Source organism: Glandiceps talaboti, chromosome 13 (assembly GCF_964340395.1).
Source record: "Glandiceps talaboti chromosome 13, keGlaTala1.1, whole genome shotgun sequence".
In the NCBI taxonomy this organism is placed as follows: domain Eukaryota; kingdom Metazoa; phylum Hemichordata; class Enteropneusta; family Spengelidae; genus Glandiceps; species Glandiceps talaboti.
In genome coordinates, this window is record NC_135561.1 from 2,943,261 (window position 1) to 2,966,578 (window position 23,318).

At 35.1% G+C, this 23,318-nt stretch overlaps 1 protein-coding gene across 1 annotated transcript in view; it reads left to right on the top strand.

The window, feature by feature from the left end:
* The first annotated feature begins 15,465 nt into the window (after positions 1 to 15,465).
* LOC144444901 (glycine receptor subunit alpha-2-like) overlaps positions 15,466 to 23,318 on the top strand; it is a 46,742-nt gene continuing 38,889 nt past the window's right edge. Inside the window, exons 1-2 of the mRNA XM_078134452.1 lie at positions 15,466 to 15,503; positions 15,991 to 16,100. Coding sequence (XP_077990578.1) covers positions 15,466 to 15,503; positions 15,991 to 16,100 — 148 coding nt within the window. The remainder of the gene's footprint in view (positions 15,504 to 15,990; positions 16,101 to 23,318) is intronic.

Consider the following 23,318-nt stretch of genomic DNA (forward strand, 5'->3'; position numbering starts at 1 on the left):
AAACGAAACATAAAACCCTTGAAACGTATATAATGACTTACTGTAATGGTTACATGACTCAGTAACAGTCGAAGTAATAAGACATTTATAGCATTTTAAACACGCACCACATTCGAATTTACCGTGATGAGATATTTAATAATTTGACGAAAAACAAAACGTGCCATTTCTGGATTGTTGTACTGTATATCTCAACCCAGCAACATTTGTCTGTTGATGTGAGATGCTTTCTAAGAGTTATCATCAACAAGAGCAGACTCTAACGAAGATTGGTGTCTTCTGTATATCTATTCAATCTGTCATAGAGCTGCGTTCTCGCTTTAGCTGTCCTCATAAGACTAGTATACAAAACGTGTTTTTTGAAATGGCAATATTTCTCAATTATCCATTTGAACTTAAAGCTCTTTCATTCGATATTATCTTTAGCAGAATTGTAATTACTTTCTGGACGTTTTATTAATCTATGCAAATTATGTTTCCTAAAATTATAATTGAATGTTTATTAATATTAGACATGTTCATAAATCTCAATTAATATCACATTGTATGTAATTAATTATAACCAGTACCACCACCATAAACCTAAACAGACACAGTGTCATCACCATGACAATGAATGGAAATTGCATTTCCCTATCATATTTTAATTTGATATTGACATTCCCTAAATTCACCGATGTTATAAATTGTATTATACCTGTTCTCTCAGGTAGATGTTGAGCCGTATAAGTCATTCACTATTTGTCGACATCTTCTACAGGTTTGTTTTTAATTAAGCTTAATTTAAGAATAGGTGGGTAGGTAGATTTTTTTATTTTATTAATTTTTTTTCATGTGTGAGTGTCTAGTCCAGGTTTGCTATTGTTTTCCCAAATAGTCCCTTTGTTGTTTATTCCTTCCGATCAGATGTGCAGCCATAACAGATTGGAGGAACAGTTTTGTTGTCTTTTAAAGTTGATGTCAGTTTTCGCAAACACTATTTCTCGGAGACTTCACAAGTTTTGCGAATTTTTTTCTCAAATACGTAAAAAAAAGTTCAGTGTTGGCAGTAACAAACTAGATGGGGTCGGGTAACCGGACCCAATCAATTATTTTGTAGGCCTTATTGTTCTGTTTAGTAAAGAGGTAGTACATATGGTTACATTGTTTTTACAAAATAGACACCCACGCTATGATATGTGTTTCACGCTTATAAACGCATCGTATTTTACAGTTTTCATTGAAATATCAGACAGAGAAAATGGTATCTTGGGCCATGTTTACCATCAACGAGTGCTTCAAAGAATAACGTGCTCAGAATTATAGCCAAAGGGAAAGTCTAAATATATGTCGTCATTATTTTCATTGTAGTGTAGTGTAGTGAAGTGAACAGTTTTGCAATTCACAGCCATAGGTGCATTAGTACCGATATGCTTCAACCGATGCAATTACCCTTTCAGAAATTATGGCGTCAAAAGTTGCGCCATTTCAGCGAAGCATGTATTGACTATCAACTTTTGTTGTGCGACGGCCATTCCTGTAGCATTTCCAGCAATTACAACAGTGTCTTGAATGTCTCTCAGAAGACACAACAAGACAAGTCCCTTCATTAGACATTTCATCTGCTACAATCTTCCTCTCGTTAACCTTTCAAATCGATAGGATAGGCTATGAAATTTGATGTGGCTCATCAAACATTTAAAACATAATTTGTACCTTCCAAACACGGGGGATAATACTGCATGTGAGCCTGGTGGCTATTGTTCCTTGTAGAAAATCTCCAAAATTTCATATTTATCAGTAAGCACCCTCTGGCTTGGTGAAATTAATGAAACATCATATCTAACTCACCTGAATTCAACCAGGTGTACATACTGGTGATTTTTTTCCATTACAGTTCTGGGTTCTCATTTAATAATATTGCTTTTATTTTCTTGGTTGTTAATACTTACCTCTTCCAAATGGTCGTCGAGATTGTTCAGCTAAATAAGTCGATGACGTGTACATGACATAGAGTAGAAGGAAGCATGAGAGCCCATCAACCGTTTGATTTTATCATACATAAAGAGTTAGTACTCAGACTGACATCATATATATGTATCTACTAAATGAGAGGGTCTTCCAAATCCAGGAAAATGCTCGGTAGTCACACTTTATTTTTCCTATTGGTTATTGTTGCTGTTGTTATTATTATCATTATCATTACTAGTATTATTATTATTGTTGTTGTTGTTGTTGTTGTTGTTGTTGCTGTTGCTGCTGTTGTTGTTGTTGTTGTTTGGGGGGGTGGTGGTGGTTATGGTGGTTGTGGTTGTGGTGGTGGTGGTGGTGGTGGCGGCGGCGGCGGTGTCGGCGGCGGCGGTGCCGACAATATCGACGGTGGAGGAAGTGTTGCTGTTATTAAGCTGTTATAATCAACGTGGAGTGTCAACACAAGTTCAAATGACTTAGATATAAATGTGACACTGAAATTATTGAAAACTATTGAATTGCTTCTTGTGATTTGCCAAATGATTTCGGTCATCTTGGAGCAAACATAGACAAAGCAATATCGTATCGTATTTGTTGACATTGAGAATAAGTATATCCTTAATTAGATCAATCGTCATAATTGATAGACTTGCCAATCTAAGGCCAATGTAAACACATAGTGTGTAATGTATACAGGAAACTAACGTAAAGAGTGACCTTAGCATAATAATTCCACTATACAAATCTGCAATTCTGGTAAAACATTGGTGTACGCCCCCTAGCTGGCAGTGTACGCAACAACTCTTTCTGATATAAATATACCCATGTTTATCGGGGGGAGGAGGTTGCACCCATCACACAACGCTGGGCAACTCTTCCTTCGTATTAAGGGAGGTAGGATTTGAAATGTCATCATTTTGCCAATTTATATAACTAAAATGATAAAAATGTTGTCAAAACTAACTGTCCGTTTTTGGTTAAATATCAATTCTTATTTTGAATTTTGCATGCATGGTTGCGCCTGCGTATCAGACCATGACTGGCTCTCTGACGGATATTCTGTTCATACGAACATCATTTAGGCATATACACGTGATTGAGCCTACAACGCGGTGTTGTGTGTGGGCAATCGTAACAGTCATATGTATTTTCGCTTGGTGCATTGTCACGCGTTAATACTGTACAAGGACTAGGTAAATTGGAGACATCCTTAGGCTATCGTATATGTCCATTTATAACACTTTAACATACCTGTCAATTATCTCTGTTAGCATTTCAATTATTTGACACCCTTTTGCGTACACATATGGCAATTACATTTTTGTGTTTTTTCAGCAGGTTGAGACTACTCTTATTCACGTCACAGGCCTGCTTGAGATATAGCGCCGCTCCAAGCATCAACTATAGCAGAGGAAGCATAAACGTTTAGGCGTGGACGTAAAGACTTCATATTGTGTGGAAGCAACCTTTGGTTGGTGTCTTAGACAAGGAAACTGTCTTTATACTTTCAATTGAACATGGCATCGGCAATCTCCGGCTACACAGATATTTTGTTCCTTGCTTGCTTCTACATCACGTGAGTATTTTTAGATTCATACAATATTTACATTGGGTATTTGTCATAGTGGGTATTATATATTGCTTTCAAAGTAATACTATGCAAGGAGATATATTTTCATCTCCACCACCTGAAGGGGAAATGGTGACAGTTTCATTGATGTGATAAAACAGGTTTCATATCCGATCCAGGTATATGTACTCATGGTTCGGTAGATAGTATAAAACATCAACTAACATAATTGAAATACGCCTCTCCAGTATCAAACACACGTACTCAGCCACCTCTCCTTTGAGTTGTCCCCGTGCAAAGAACATAACATCCATACGGTCGATACACAGTCGCTACTGTCTAAACAATAAGCGCAGTCGATTCCTTGATCATTCAATCTCTACATCCACCCTTATATGTTTTGCTAATGTTAAACTCTAATGTACGGGATATCCAATTTCTGAAATGGTACAACGCAGCTGAACCAGCAAATTCGAAGCTACTTTTGTCAGAGCTCACGGAGAATCGGAAAGACGATACTGTATTGTCCACGCATTTTGACTTCTGCCGGTATCACTCTGATAAAAATAAATCTCATGTACCTTATCAGTTATATTTGAATCGTCTATCATTTGTACGAGAGTTTCAACACCGTCGACATACCAGCTGTATTACTGTGGGCGTCTTGCCCCTTGATGTCCCGTCCTTCAAAACTTCGCCGCGGGGCCGGGAACAGTATAATATGAAAAGCAATTCTAAAATGAAAACGTCGTACCACGTAAATGCTATCAATTTTGTTTTAAATTGGTTCAATTTGTACACTTCAATACAGCAAGGAGAAGACGTTTGTTAAATATTTCAAGAAAGCAATATGAATATTTCCGTGAACGTTTATTGTTAGACTGTTCAAAATACGCTTTCAAAAATAATATGACAGTAACTATTCTATCTTCCCGCAACATGCACTAAAATCAATATCATCTTTTTTTCACACGTTGATATTGTTTGTTGCTATTTCAAGTTATGTTCTTGACACTTTACTATATTTGCCGACGTTTTTGATTCATGTAATTTAACCTAGCTATGTACTGTGTCGAGGCTTTAGTATTATCCTTCAATTCATAGACACGTACTGTAAAAACAGCTTCGTATTCTGTCATATGGTGTTTTTCCATGCTGTCCAATATTCTAATTCCCTTAGGAATTCAACTTTTTTTTACCCCTAAATAGGGTTAGGCTACCATGGTAACAACAAAGCGGCCAACATATCCTTCCGTATTAACTGTAAAATCAACTTCGTTTATTTTCACATATTGTGGTTTTCCATGCTTTGCCTTCTTTTAAACCTCGGGCAAATTTTAGATAGGTTAAACTACCATGGTTACAACCGAGCCGGCGACCAAAATATTGTCGTTTTTTCAACCATACAGCTTTCCATCAAACCGTACGATACCAATCATTCAACAGGTTTTTTTTACTAACAATTAATGTTTGATTGTGTCTTCTACTGATAACCCTGTTAATTGTAAATGCATACGTTGCCTGTGAATTGATGATAATGTTTGCTACGTCTGGTCATATGAGTACATACTAATAAACACAGCGCTGGCGGGCATAATCAAGAGAAATACCGTCTAATGGAATGGATTAGAACGCTGAACCTTGCGTCTTTGTACAGTAATGAAACTAAAATTGGAACATAAATGCAGACTTATGCAGTATGTTGGGTAAATCCGAAACAAGGACGCAATTAAAAGCTCTCCGAGATAGATTGGAGTATTTTATGGGGAGTGGAACCCATTTGATATATGTTTAAACGGAGGAAATCAATCATAACTAACAGCAGCCTTATTTTCTCTGGAAGCTACTCCGTCAGTTCAGACTCATGTCTTCACGTATCTCTATATTTTAGCTTCCCTAATATAGGTATATGTTTAGGATATTGACTAAGACGAACACACGTTTTAAGATGGTCAACCTATATATATTTAATATGAGTTTACTATAAACATTCAACGAAAGTATAAATCGTATACATACACACACACACACACACACACATATATATACATATATGAATGTAAGTGTCTCGCAGAGACCTAATATTTGAATTAAGTCTTTATTCTTTATGTCTTATTCTTTTGAATTAAGTATATATATATATATATATATATATATATATATATATATATATATATATATATATATATATATATATATATATATATATATATATATATATATATAATGTTAGATACATCGGGCGAGTCTTGCTCGCTGTATATTCCTACTGTCGAAATTATGATTGATTGGTTGCATTTTTCATGTACGTACGCCTGTTTAAGTCTGCTTAACTTGGCAATGTTCGTTTGGTATAGCATCTCATATCTCTGAAGAACTCTAATTTCGTCTAATCATCCATCCGCCTTAGCTAACTTGAACACTCGTTTTAAGATGGTCAACCTATATATATTTAATATGAGTTTACTATAAACATTCAACGAAAGTATAAATCGTATACATACACACACACACACACACACACATATATATACATATATGAATGTAAGTGTCTCGCAGAGACCTAATATTTGAATTAAGTCTTTATTCTTTATGTCTTATTCTTTTGAATTAAGTATATATATATATATATATATATATATATATATATATATATATATATATATATATATATATATATATATATATAATGTTAGATACATCGGGCGAGTCTTGCTCGCTGTATATTCCTACTGTCGAAATTATGATTGATTGGTTGCATTTTTCATGTACGTACGCCTGTTTAAGTCTGCTTAACTTGGCAATGTTCGTTTGGTATAGCATCTCATATCTCTGAAGAACTCTAATTTCGTCTAATCATCCATCCGCCTTAGCTAACTTAAGCAATTTCTTCACGGTCTAGTTTTCTGATTACTGCCTCAATTACTGAAGCAAGCTGTTAGTTACACTTAGAATATACAACACAAGAAGTACAACACACAACCATCTGTTTTGGTGGTCGTACAGTAGAATTATTATATTTTATGTATCATAATAGCAAAGGAAAATTTTGCTTAATCTCGATATGTGAATCACAAATGAGCAAATTAAGGCACGATTTGTTATGTGGGAAGACATCTAGGTAGCTTGGTATTCTAGTCCCTACTGAGATTAGTTTGAAATAGTTCAATCATTACGAGGTCATTTAGCCTGTAGAATACCACATGATATACGATGAAAGTAAAGTCTATAACAGTTAGAGCACATCGTATCATTGGAGGAAAACTTGTTGAAATATGTATCTATCTTTAATAAATTATGTGTCATATGTATTAAGTTAAAGTTTACTATCAATTGATAAGAACAACGAATTGAATTGCTAGACATTTTACAAGAATTACCTGGGATTATTCTATAATGACAGACAGACAGACAGACAGACAGACACACACACACACACACACACAGAGAGTGGTGTGTGATGAAAGAGAGCAGGTGTGTGTTAACAGGCGAGAGGGAGTTGAGTTATGCAGGAACATATACTGAGTTACTTCAACGTCAAACCCATACATAATGTAACATTTTGTTCAACACTGTCTGGTAAATACTGACATCTTTTCAAGTACAAGAAAGTGTTATGCTGTTGTATTCATTAATTGTCCACTTTATCTGGCGATCATTGTCAGCTGTCTAATTATATTACAACAGCGTGAATTCAAGAAATATGTATGATACCGTATAATGTCGACAGTACAGGTACATAGTCAAGAGTATCATATCGCTTTACTTTGCCATGACAAGCATTTTAAACGTACGAGGTCTCAAATTGACATCTTTGTTTACTTTCACCGTCCATTACATATATTGACTCATTTATCTGTTTTCTCAGTCTACGTTTTAATCATCGAAGACAGCATATGAAAATTTGCAATCAAGAAAATTGATGACGAAGGGAAGGTCAGGATGGAATGACAATCACAAGTGTTGACCTCAACTGGGACATTTGTAATTTTCTTCTGTGCAATATCGTTCATTAAATTAATGAATATCTTGATAATTCCCCTGGGTTGTGAATGAAATCCACGAGTCGACTCAAAACTTATAAAAAACGCCACTTGTCAGCTCCTGTCTAAATTGAATTGTAATTCGATGACAGTTGTAGGCCTTATTTACATAATTTATGTATGTTAGTTGCACACACGTTTTACAGAGACAGGGACATTGGCCAGATCTTAACGCGCTTTTCTGTATTACATTTGCTTCATCTAATGAAACACAAATGTTATTCTAAATGGATTATGTGTACTCATCACTGTTAACAGCACAATCTATAATATCGCGATTAGTGTTCGATGACATCAATTTTGGGTACACCAAATATTGCCCTTGGGAGCTTAATTCAAAGGAAACACACTTGGCTAGATCTGTCAACACAACATAGGATTTAACAATGTAAATCTACATACATGAATATGATATCAAGTGTTTTAAGCTTACTACCAAAACAGAAAGGCTGTTGAGTTCCTGTTAGGCGGTACGTTGTTTTTTACATCCCACGCAACGTGTTTTTTTTCACAAATTACATTTAAAATGCAGGCACGATAGCGCTCAGTACATGGCATGTTACATTTTACATGTATCTCGCTGTAAACACAAATAGTCAGTTTTTTGTGACTCTTATTTCTGCGAAGTGATCATGTTCGGAATAAGATAAAATATGTCATTTTTATATGTTTGCGCGCTATCAGCAATGTCTGTACTTTGTTTCCTAATTTGTAACGAAAAGTGTTGTACGAGAGAAAAAAAAACTACCCTTTGAAACTCTGTAGTAACTCTGGTTTGGTAGTATATATATTACACCCAATCTGTGAAATTGCCCAATTCATGAAATTTGCATGTAACTTTGCCCAGTTCATGAATAGTCAACCTTATGCAAATGAGAGTATAGATTATGATCTAAAAGGAGCGTAATTAAATTTTTGGAGAAGAGTTTTGAACTGGGGTATTGATTATCAAACTCTATTACACTGAATTATAATAAAATAAGAATTGTGAAGTGATGAGTTTGTAAATACATGATAATAAAGTTGTTTGATTCTTATTCTTTTTTGTGTGTGTCCTATAAAAGATGCTCATTTCATGTACAGGGCATATCTTACCATACCCACTTCATAACCTAGGCAACACGATTAACTATTTCATGAACTGGGCAAAGTTACCTACCCATTTCATGAATTGGGCAATTTCACAGATTGGGTGTAACATATATTCATTTCACATTCCGTATGTACCCGGTAAAAATAGTCAGTCTGAATCTGTCAAAGTCACTTGTTTATGTGCATATGTCATATTCTGAGACATGAACGAGAAAAAGAGTTCCGTCCGATTAAAATCTCGTGTTAATAAAAGATAATTCCACGTCCAACAGAACTACCCTTGCGGGAGTTTTCCAGTTCTCATAATCGTATTAGTGACTCTTCAGCTCCCAAGCGTTGCCAAGGAAAAACGCAGTACTTCTATGGTGGACATTCAACTTTTATCGTGTCGTTGTGTCTGCATAAGTGAAGCAGCCACATTGGTGTCAATATAATTGCTATTAGAAGGTGTAAAATCACCTAAACGTAATCTTATCTATGGTTTATTCATATATCTACAGTCGCAATCACTCTTCAAAGAGCAATGTGTAGGTACGCATGACACTTTTCTTACCTGTACTGATAAGAATGCCCCTGTAGAAATCAAACCTTTCGCATTAATAACGACCTGAGTGAGATGTTTTATCCCTTTTTCAAAGGGCAGTGGCGTCACTTTATAATTTCTCACGTTTCGTTTTCACTTGGTTATCCAATATCAGTATACAGGCATAGAAATAGTCATTGTATCCATGTAGAAGAAAACTCCTAAAATTCAATTTAGTGGTTTGATACCAAACGTCCACCCGGCTGATAAGTTGTGATACAAATTTCGATATGTTAAGAACATTATATATGTGTTCTTGAATAAGCCTTTGTCTGATAAGCGTATTCTTAACAGCTGATACACTTCAACAAAGCTAACGCTCCGATATAGCGCTGCAAGTATAAGTAATACGGTCTCCCATAGGACGTACACCATATATATACACTTTATGCTTCGTGACATTTCGAATTGTCGGAAACAGATGCTTAAGACCGAGTATAATATACATCAAAATCCATAGCTTTCACGTGAAATATTCAAAGATGGTAAAACTCGTACAGACGAGAATCTTAAAAATATATAGATAAAATGTTTTCATCAGACAGCCTCAATTATTTTTAATAGCTTTTATCGGCAAGGATGTATATTCCACGATAAAATCGATGATTCTGTACCGCATAGACTTCTGAATACCTGGTGAAATATACACAATGGGAATAAACGAAGCGTTTCACATATCGTTATAACACTGAGCTGTTTGAGTGCTGTTCTTCTGATCTAGCACAACGCATTGTTGATGAACAGATAAACCATCCAATTAAGTAAATTAACTTTAGAGTATCGTCTACACATCAAAGGGTGATGCATACATCATGGCTGCAGTCCCATTTTGAGCTCATTTTTTAAGGTGTGATAAGGAGATTACAAAAAACAAACGTCAGTAGGGAGACATGTACGTTTGTGTGAAAGCAATCAACCACGGAGATGAAGACACCAGAACACGCCACGACATTTTACATTTAACTGCGGGTTGTGACTGTGAGCTATAGCTATAATGGGAAAGGACAGCTTAGGACAGAATATGTCGCAATACAGGACGATAACAAATTACAGAATAAGTGGTGAAAATAATGCCGCAACATTGCAATATTTAGAATAGTAGTTAGTATTGAATATGTTAAGTCTGCAACTGGAACGGGTTTTTTGGCACTGTTTTGTGATATACACAATCTGCACCTGTATACATTTAATAGATTAATTCTGTCAAATTGACTTTGGGGTCCGCACCCAAAACTCAACTCCAAATATGACCATGATTTCAATTTGTTTCTGTACTACTTATATATACAATCGACACCTAGCTAATGTGTACAGTGCTTGACTATTGATATTTGAACAATTTTCAGTGAATAAATTGTTGGCTATACTCAAATTACAAAGACAAAGATACATTACGAAAAAAAACAGGCTATACTAGTACATGTCATGTCCAATTGTGATAACGAAAATTAAATTAAGGTACCTTTCACAATAGTATTCGGTATCAATGTGCCGTTAATCTCAACTATACGTTTAGTGAAAATAGTTCTATATCAATCCAAAGCTCCAAACGGCACAGTGATTCATAAATAGCTATCAACGCAACGCGACACAACACAACACAACACAACACAACACAACAACACAACACAACACAACACAACACAGCACAACACAACGCAACACAACGCAACGCAACGCAACACCACAACGCAACGCAACGCAACACAACGCGACGCGACACGACACAATAAACACAACACAACACATGTACAACACAATACAAAACGCAACGCAACCCGACGCGACGCGACGCGACACAAAACAACGCAACGCAACACAACACAACACAACACAACACAACACAACACAACGCAGCCAACACGACACGATACGCGTAACGATACAATATACGGCAGGGCACGACTCGATAAAGCATAACATAGTACGTTGTAGAACCGCAACAGCTAAGTTATAGTGTAATTTTATATATGAAAGTAAAACAGTGACCGAACAAATGATCACGATATTAATATGGAGCAAGACGAATTCACAAAATAATGATCCTTGTAAGTTGTAGAATGAAATTCAATACAAATGCAATACAACATAAAGTATAATATATAACATAATCGAGTTGACGCCATTCTTCGTTTGCTCTACGTGCAACAGAACTTCGATCACCACGGTATACGGTGTCTTTTTACATCATGGATACACCGTGTTTTATGCACGGCCAGTTAGTTTTAAAACTTGCCAAATCATATACATACACAATCTTATTACATTTCATCATCTCAACAGCAATTCAAATTTATATAGAGAAGCCAATTGCGTCACGCAAGTCGACAAGAAGGTCCCTTTATAGCCACAAGCTGAAATATTCAAGTCCAAGTTCGGTGTTGAGTAATTTACATTCAAGTCTTATGCTAGTGGTATTAAACAGATTTGGCACGTGTTTAGATAAAAACACATGTCAATTTCATCCAGGAGTCGGCAATGAATTTGCAGACAGATACAAATGTCCTTCTAGTTGACAATCTTAGGAAACAGCTCGCTTTTAGCAGTAATCCACCATCCCTTGGGCTCAAAGACGTGTTCTGAATGCATCGCCCCAAGGCCTGTAAATATACGTATTCAAAGGTGCGCATCAGTCATGTACTCAAACATTTACAGGAGGCCAAGGTTATACCCTCTTTCAGTACATTGAAGGAGGGGAGTTAACAAATTGAAATGTAACACCGAAAGCGATGCACTATAGTCGTACGGTGACAATACAGCTCTGGTGGTTGGTTCCACGTGGCGTGGCTTCACAACAACGGCTATCACCTTCATGTATGACATTTTGAATTTCCACACGTGTTTGCCAATAAACAATCAACTTAATATGATTTATTTAACATTTCTTCACGGCAGAAGAACGGTGGAAATAAGTTTTGTCGGTCTGATTTTTTTTCAGCAGAAAGAAACGGTCGTCACAAAGTAAAATCGCTGCGAGATAACACTAAAGCCTGCGATAAGTCGACTGTATTTTTCATAGTGAAATCTTGGAACAGATAAAATAGTCCACCGTAGTTTGTTTTTTAGGTTATGTCATACACATATGCATTAGCCTAGGGTTTAGACTATATATGTATTACCGGGGTTCATTTTCCTGTCATATACTTGACCATATGTGTTGCCGATATGGATGAACAGCTTCCATAATATTATAAGTTCTTGTTCCGCTCTGTTACACTTAGAATGATATATAACACTGTTGACAATTTGATAATATGATGGTTATCAGTTTCATAAAATACGTACACATCGATAAAATATTGTCTACAATTAATTCATACCCAAGATGCAAGACGCCAGATGAAGGTCGCGCCATACCGCAATTGAAAAATAATAAGGGTAAAGTGTTCATTTTTTATAGACACGATAGAGGTATCTCGTCTACTACCAAAGAAACATCACTTTCTCTCTTCTGTATAGATTACTCTTCTACATATACAATTCCTTAGGATATTAAGTGAAGATGTCTTTATTGCTACTAGTGTACTATGTAAATGAAGAACCTATCATGAACTACTTTCATTGCATTTATTACTTTTCTAATTATATTACCTTGTAACTGTCTCCGCTTCCTGACAGCTCGCTTGTATTTGTGTTAGCAATAAAATGGTTAGGGAGAAATTAGTTGAAGGCATAATACACCGAAAACATAATGATGTTAAAAGTGAAAAACTAACATTTTTCAGGGGTGACGTCTGAATCTAAGTGTATATGTTATCATGCTATGTGTGTGTGCCCATGATGATAAGGCTAGGAACAAGTTTACAAGAACAAATCGTTCCATAACTATCCACAGTGTTATGATTGTGAAGCTCATAAACATATGCCTCGTCAATCCATTATTCAATAGTCTCATATAGCCATAGTTTTCGACATCCTCGACATTATCATTACATACATACATACATACATACATACATACATACATACATACATACATACATACATATAAACATACATACACAAATACATTAATGTGTGTTCGGGTGTTTGTTTGAACGTGTGCGTCAATGGGCATGGTTGGTTTATATACACACAGACGGGCGGGCGTGTTGACGGACAGGGAGAGAGACATAAAGACAGATATGGGCGAAAAGACGGGCGGACAGATAGACAGACAGACTGACAGACAGACAGGCAGACAGACAGACAGACAGACAGACAGACAGACAAACAGACAGACAGACAAATATATACTCATAGATATTGTCTATAACGTGTATACCGATCCATCAGACTTTCCTTAAAACAAATATTTGAGTGGTAATATTCAAATGAGCACAATTATTGTTGTTTATATTGAGTTTTAAACCAATCACATAGCTTATAAACCTATTTACATATGTAAGCCTGTGGAAATTACCGTTACATAATCTAATAATGTAATCCGATAATGCGTCTCAAAGATTACTATCCTTGATTTAACAAAATTATAATTTATGTAACATGGCACTCAAGTATTTATGTTGTGTCACCATACAATTGTAATGCTAGCTAACTTGATAGCCTGGATAACTCCTCTTAAAATGAACTTTCTAGTGTATTATTGAAATGACAGGCCCAGTGACTATAGAATAATGCTGATTTATGTATTCACAAAATCGACTCTATACGTGTGTTGAGTAACATGGTTATTGGATTTCGTGCGTCAGAAAGGCGTTAAGCTAATACTTAGAACACCACATTTCACGTTAAATGAAAATGAATTCTCGTTGTTATAGGTCTTAATTCTTTCCATGTGTGAATATCTCGTATGTGTAAAAAGCAGGTGTAGACGAAGGAAGCAGTTTGTATTATCGTAACGTTATACATGTTACAGGTCACGTGATTTCCTCATATTTATTCTAATTGGTATTAATGGCCTGTGTTGTATATAGTTTGGTTGACAATAAGTCTGCCTCGTTGAATAGAGATGGCAGAGTTTTCTAATTGTGTGTTTATCGTTAAATGTTATGCACCTGCTGGTAGCTAACTGACTGATATCCTTGTTAACAAAACTGCATCGTCTAGCTCTGCGGATTTGTTATCTATGCAATAACAGGTTCATAGACTTAAAACTAGGCACAGTCAAAAAGAGCACGTGCGTCACGCGGTGAGTAAGATAGATATTGATCAACAAATTACTGATTGTATCAACATGTAGTTGTATCTAAAGGGTAATTGTATCTATGATTATTTCTATGGAAACGCTAATTTGAAGTAAAAACGTTCGTTATTGCAGAATTTGCATAAGTTTTGTCAAAGGCACGTAGCAGTATTTATAATCTGTGTTAGACCTTTGTGCCAAATTTTCGTACAGTAATGTTATATTGTCCTACCTTCTAATGTTTATCTGTCTGTCACATTAGTCACTTCTAGAACTTAGCCACCATATATGGGAGACAGTATTTTTTCTGCAGTAGCATTACCTCCTTACCCTCCATCCATTCACTATTGAACTATATATACACAATAATTGGGGTTTGTTGTAGAAGGAATCGTTTTATAGAAAATATTATTGATGGTTATCTCAACAAGGCTTCAACTTAGCATACGAACTCAAGTGCGTCCCCTTATGACAGTTTTTTTTAAATCAATACTGTCATCATTTTTTTTCAGAACTTGTTTTATATCTAAATCACGTAGGAAAACATCTAGAAATCTTTTAATTTTAAATTCGTTTCTTAAAGAAAAAACTACTGAAGTGTGAGGCTCGAACATTCTCCAAATCACTCTATACAGATGTTTTCAAGAAATAACTCAAGTTCACATTTTAGGTCACAACTGTGTTTTAAATAAATCAGATATAAAAAAAAAGACTTCGATGTATGTTTGTTGTTTGTGTTAACTTATGTTCACGTTGATCATTTTATATGCTTTCGCGCTATCAGTGTCTGTATTCTTTGGTTTAATTTGTAATTAAATACGTTGTGCAAGGCTTTCAAAAAACACCATGCCACCTAACGGAAACTCTAAAGTTACATAATGTTCGCAGCGTGTCAAACTAAAACATAATTATCAATTCTTCAAATATCATTTTCCTTCTACACAGTTTTTTCCTGAAACCATATACTAGTATCATATATATATATACGTGCTCCAAAAACTCGATAAAGGTTATCGCTAACTGTGTGGATTATTCATAGTCGATAAATTGCCAAGTGGTGGTTACCAAGAAATCAATATTTGACATCGTCGGCTATAAAGACATGCCTACTACATTGACATCGACTCCACAGCATTCAACGTACGTGTAGATACTTAATGATTACTAAAACCAAAACGAAAGGCAGTATGATATTTAACCTTTGATCTCATGTATACTATAAATCATTTACATACACCGACATTTTCGGTAGACGACGCTCAAATAAAAACAAATATCTTTTAATATCCGGGGCGAGTTAGGACTTGTATTATGCCCAATGTAATATTGCTATGGTATGAAGCCCTTTACATTACTACCACAATAAAAGCCCAATAAGGCATTTATATGTGAAGGATCCACAGAGTTGTCAAATTCTTAGCATGTTTTGACATTATATTATTTTGTATGATTGTACTGTATCGTGTTTTCTTTTTTTTAATTGTTGGTTTCTCTTCTTGTGAAGGCTTAAAAAATAAATTAATTAATTAATTAATTAATGCATGTCCTTGAAATAACTATTTATGTTCTATATTATCTCTTTTAATGTCACATATCATTAAAACCTTGTGTATTTTTTTCCTTACAGGTGTGTACATTCATACAATCTTGATCCAAATCCCGGTGCTATTGAAATGATTGACAACCTAAATAATATATTAAAAATGTACGACAGTCGTATTAGACCGAATGGCGGCGGTAAGTTCCCTCTTCAATGATTAATCTATTAATCTAATTACCATAACTACCAGAACAAAAAAGCAAGACTTAGTGGGTACAAATTGTCAAGATATGTCTATTTTATTGTTGCGACAAGCAAGGTTTAGTGCAGTAACTGTTATATTAGTAATGGTGTCGAGGTCTACTGAATTTCAATACATTATTTTGAAGTAATATAGCAGTACTGTCCTCCTACTAGGAGACTGTCATATCATAACTATCTCTTGTTTAATTCAAAACCAAAACTTTTATACTGGTGGGAAGAAGCACATATAAATAGAGTCATTCGCGGTCATTATGAGCGGGTCCAGTTGTTTTAAGCTTATGATTAGATTAATATAATTATTCAGGAGTAGGATTTACATCATATAGTAAAAACCATGTCCATGGTACTGGTTATCAAGTATTGTGGCAAACGTTATTTCATTTAGCAACTTCAAAGGTTCAGTTACCCCTTGTCAAGTCACACAGTCATATAATTAAGAACCCAGAGGAGATTAGAGTTAATGACTACATGAACTTCAGTAGATACCTCGTAATCGCCTATTGCCAAAGAAGTTAATATATATATATATATATATATATATATATATATATATATATATATATATATATATATATATATATATATATACATATATGTATATATTTTCATATATATATATATATATATATATATATATATATATATATATATATATATATATATATATATATATATATATATATATATATATTGTGTGTGTAATACGTTATCGAGTATCCAGCATCTCCCTCGAACAAAAGTTTGTTTGAAAAAGCTGTCACATTGCCTATCAACCAATGTAGTATACAGTGAACAAGTCACAACGAATAACAATTACACAAAAATGTATTTCGGACATACAGAGAATGCGTTCAAACAGCGATTTTCAAACGATAAGAATACATTTACTCATAAAAGACTTCGGTTTAGCATGAAGTAATGTCAAACACATTTGGAGCCTGAAGGAAAAGAATCAACCACACAATATTAAGTGGGCCGTCACTCAAACAGGGGCTTAAACAAATTAGACGAAACGCTATATTTTTTGTTTAATTGAAAACTATGCATAATCAATACTGAAACAAAAACTGCTAGGAAAAACCCTCATAAGGTGTAGTTTGGTCCTACCATCTTGTTATGCAATGAATAAGTGCATAATGCTTAGCTACTAATGTTATATTGAGCACTGTTCTCTCACATGAGACACTTATATATACATATAAGTATATATATATAAGTATATATATATATATATATATATATATATATATATATATATATATATATATATATATATATTAATATATATTATATTATACAAATGTCGACTGGCCATGAGGGCAATAGCATACGTCTGTTCACCGCGAGGGCCTGTCGATCACCTCATATCAACCTATTTCCCGAGGGCGAAGCCCAAGGGAAATAGGTTGATGTTGCGGTGATCGACAGGCCCGAGGGGGGAACTGACGTATGCTATTGCCCGAACAAGAGGCCAGTCGACATTTGTTTTATAACACATCTCAAATTACGTAGTAGCGTACACAGTTCTGTAGGATTATCCTCCACTACAGGCAATACCGTTCCTACTTCCACACAGTATTTTTCTAAACTACTCATAGTATTTTTGATAACACATTTTGTGCGCTTAGCATCTTTGTGTGACACCAGTTCTGCAAGATCTTCTTCAGACACTTTCCGAAAACGTGAATTATCGTTTGCCGCCATGGCCATTGACCCGTCTGAATATTTGTCGTCTGCAAGGAAGACGCTCACGCATGCGCAATGGGCGGGCAATAGTCCACTCTACTTTTCATTCATGGAACTATTGCCCTATGGGGCAATAGATCGTCATTTCCCGGGCAACAGTATTCAAATTACGCATACCACTTGACAGGGCATTGACCAATCGCAACACGACTCACGCAGATGGTGTGTTATAAATATATATATTGCCTACCCAATATTACAGCATCATGAAAAAATCCATATAGTTTTAATCAAAATGTTTACTTGACAGCCTTAGCGGATGTAGCTAAATGAAATAAGAATGTTCCTGTTTCCGGTCGTCTGCTATATCGGTCTAGATCTACGTATATCAGGTTCATCCTCGGAGTTGGTGATATAAGTCGAGTTTGAAATCGCAACATAGATGGACGCCATCTTTAATACGCTGCTAACGCAATAGATATGCATACTGTTGATGAGAAACTATTCTATAAATAGTTATTGAAGCCAGGAATCGAACGTCACGAATGACTATAAGCAGGCAGCAGGTGCACAAAGCCCACATCATCACTACTTTGTATTTAGTGTTGTTTATTCCATAGGAATATGAATATTACCTAATCAGGTAGAAAACTTATGTTTATTAAAATTGCTGCTGTACATCAATAATCGATTTTATTAGATTTTCTTGTAATGTCAATAAATTGTGAATTCCTAACTATCACCAACTAGCTTTAACCATACACATAATGCAACATCAAGTTTTATCAGGTTTAAAATGTGTTAATAGAAATAGCTATTAAGCCTACAATTTGTCGGGTTACACTGTAGTAAGGTACTTTTTTGCCATCAATCGATGTGGTTGACATATAGTGAATCTTTCGTTATATAAGTGTATCGATGTCGCATGCACATAAAGGTTACTCATGTCAATTCTTTTTTTTACGTTGAATGCCAATCTATCATTTTGCTCAAATTAACTCAAACCCATTCTAAGATAAAATCAATGGGAGAAATGTAAACGATTAGCCTCCCAAATGTCAGTTATTATTTCAAAAAGACCAACAACAAGCCCTTGAGAACTATTATTTTCAGAGGATATTGATTGAAGACGCATTTTACCTGAAATATTCTGTATTCACAAAAAGTCCTTTGGTAATGAGTCCATCCTCTTAAATTATCTATATTGATTAACTGTTTTATTTGCCTGTTTTAGCCAGCTTGAAACCAAAATAACTACAATCATACCATCATAATTCACCTGTCAAACACATGAAGCAGCCAATAATTTATTACCATAAGCCAACGCCAACTTCCGTGTATGCTTTATTAATAATATAATTTGTTAGATTTTATTTAATACTTTGGGTAAATAGTACTTGATGACTCTGAGTGGTAAATTTCAATAAGCTATACTCCTCTCGAACCCGTCTCCATTGTTTCAACAGTGCTTTCTGCGCAGCCTAATACAACAGTAAATGTCCGAGGACGTGTACCATAACGATGTTATACTTCGAATTCGACGAGCTTTTAGGTTTTTCACCTGAAAATCAACCTTGCTATTTACAGCTCTGTTATGTGACCTCTTACCCATTATCTTGTTAATTACAAGATTCACTATAGAAATCCCATCCCGCACATCCCGGCCAAATAATCCGATGTTTTCCCAATTCACGAACCTGGCAAAGACTCGTTCTGTAACAAAATGACAGTCCCAAATCGAGCAGTAAATACCTTGACCAGGTCTTGATCACTTTACCTCTAGTTCTGTATCTATCTATCCAAAGACGTGCTCTATAACCACGTCACTACAAAGTGACTTGTGCTGACAGTGGTATTCATATAGAATTTGTTCATTAACATGACGATATGTGCTACAGGGTTAAACAGAGCTACCGTAGAAAATGCCAACTTTCTTGGAGAGTTATGCCGAGGTATGCGGGATGGGATTACTATAATGATTTTTGTCATGAACACGTGATAATGGGTAACAGTACTCGTTTACATAAACAGGCTGTCGATAACTTTCTGATTGAAAAACCTAAAATCTCGTCGAATTCGAAGATAAATTAACCAAACGTGTCTTATTAAAAACAGCAGATGTCGTCTGACCTGTTCTATAACAATCAGTTGGTCTTTGGTAAATAATAAATACAAGAGAATGTACTAGAGTTAATGATGGTATTGCATAAATACATGGGATAGTAATATTTCACAATCCATAATTGTGTATAATCAAATACCAGATAGACTACCCTGCAAGTTGGTACACAACCCTCTATCGCTAAATCACCTGTTTCTGACTCTGAAAACAAAATTGTAATTTATTTGTTTATAGGTTTATTTACGATTTATCGGGTTGTCATTTTGTTGTTTGACCTTGTGGAAAAATTTTGAGATAATATTATATTTGCCTTTGACAAGTACATTATGCCAGTTGGTTAGCGCCGAAGGTAATTACTTCCGTTCGCTATGCTTTACGGGACTACCTGATTCCTACAAAGAAAGATGTTGAGTGGTGACATAAATTCTGTTGACGTATCCTGATGACAGGAGCCTGCTGCTTGCAGAATATCAATAGGCTGCCGACACTGATGAGCTACATGTGCAGCTTTCATTTTTACACGCTAGGGGTTGCTTGCAAATTGAGATTACACAAACAGATTCACCAATCCTGTCTGTCTCGTGTTTTCCACTTACCTTTCACACCCTTCTTCTTGTTTTATTTTACAAGGAAACATCAACTTATTGGTAAAATAACATTCTGCTCACGTCATGGTTGACGCTAAGTAAATGCATCATGAACATTATTGTTCAAAAATTTATAAATATAGGTTTATAAGAGTGAGAAATCTAGCTTCAATTGCAAGTGGTGCATAACAGGTCTAGTTGTCACAAAACCAAGGACAAGTACGTTCTGTGAATAATATGGACGATGACTTTGATGATACTGTATACAGCCATATTGTATTACACGCGCGTCGTCAACATTGTCACCCAATTCTACTTATCTAGACGACACGAATATTATTACTCAGATGTTTATTTACGTCCTTAGTTACACGCAACATAATGCACACATACATACATACATACATACATACATACATACATACATACATACATACATACATACATACATACATACATCCATCCATCCATCCATCCATCCATCCATCCATACATACATACATACATACATACATACATACATACATACATACATACATCCATCCATCCATCCATCCATCCATCAATACATACATACATCAATACATACATACATACATACATACATACATACATACATACATACATACATACATACATACATACATACATACATACATATCAAAACAATTCTTTCACACATTTATCTTTGTGCCATTCATTGTTGACTCATTACACATTGCCGACCATTATGCTTGTGGTAAGGTTATACACCCACGTCTTGCAACTGTTTAAAACGTCTTCTTTCTTGAAGCAATTCAACGTATGACGCTGAGATATATATGCATGTCCGCAGGTTGTTTCTTTTTTCACGATGTGCATTTGACTGATCTTAACAAATCAGCCTGCGGGGAAATCCACAATCGAGAGAAAATAACCATTTCCTTTACACTGACGAGTACTCAATAGCGTATGCAAATTTTCTACAATTGAATCGATGGAAAAGGAAAATATCCATTGGCATTTTGAACGTTACAGCTCTATATATCGACAACAATATACAATTTAAATCAAGAAATTGAAAGCAGTCCGTCTTTTAATTGACTGGTCCGCCTAACACTTGTAAACACTCAACTCGATTACTGTCTCGAGGAAAATCGAAAATTGACGCGTCTCGAAATAATCTCTTATCACTGCCGGGGGGCTACCGGTAAATCTACTTAGCGTTCGCCCAATTATTGTCAGGTGAACGCCGATTTCGATCTTGTCTTTTTTTCTATTTTTATTTCCATGACGTATTCTTTAAGTCATTTTAATTATAAGACAGGCTGAGATGCTTTGATTTTTCAATCAATAACATTCAATGATGATAGTGGTATAGTGATTTGCAATGAATTATGTTAACCTTTTCACTTCAGACACAACCAAATAATGGTGACACTCTAATTAAACACAAAAGACTGACATCGTTTACTTTGCTTTGTAATTCAAATAATCACTAATCCACCTGTACGCAAAACTAAAAATGTTTTAACTGCACAATCGCCCTTTATTAAAGTACTATTGCTATAAAGTATCAATATATCTAATTTACAACGACTCAATATGTACAAAAATTACATGAATTTAGACTTAGCTATGTGTACATGTTTGAAGGCCCAGTGAAAGGTGATGACACCAACATTTGCATGCTGAAGTTGATTCTGCACGTATTCGTCACTTCTCACATGGGCTGTTGACAGGGAGATAATATCAAAGCCGTAGGTTGTTACCTTGCATTAAATATCACACATGAACGACCAGACCTTTTTGAACACGCAAATATGACCTTTTAAAAGATTTATCGACACATTAAAAAAACTTTTACATGTTTTATATCCCTCGAGACAATGGACAAAATATCCTTCTTTCCGAGATTTTGCATTGGGTCAAATAGTAGATTATTTGTACTTCTTGTTAAAAGTGTATATAACATAAACTTCACTTAATGTATATAACCATTTATACATTCTGTATTTACATGTTACGCTGTGACATGTACCCTTCTATTTGTATTATATCATGGCTGTTTCGCCTTTTGTTTTTATTTGTCTGGTTTATAGGGTATTTTGTAACTGTTTTATCTTCTACTCGTGTACGGTATGGATTAACTCATCGTATTCAGTTTCGTTTATTTTTCTTCTCTTGAAAAATTTGAAAATAGTTTGTCCAAATACTACATATTTCTGATAAACTGCGAAAAAAAGATATCAAATACCACGTGTGTTATAGGTGAGTATATATTGGTCTTCATATCATGCAATTCGAAGCCATGGATCCATCATACAATATACAGAAAATGTATAAAACTAGGCCAACGTCAGTTTATTATTGTATCGATATTTTATGTATCTTTTTAAGTAGGCTGTAATCAATCTACATTACTAATTAGTATAATTCAATCATAATTCAAGATTGCATTGATAATCACATTAGTAATAAATAGCCCTTACAGTCATATTTGTAATACTCTTAAGAACACATTGTACTGTGACAATATGTTACCTTGAGTTTATAGAACTTTGTCACATCAATAATACAACTTAATGTGACCACTTTCCCCCACAAGTAATTTGAGTGATAGTTCAAGTTCAATTCCGTCTGATGGACAGGAACCGCAGCAATAATAATGATATGATTTTGGCATTCATAATTCGAGTTGTATCTGGAAACGCGATATAAAAAGGGTTTATGACATCGGTATTTCGCACGTACCAGGCTTACTAAAATATAGTTGA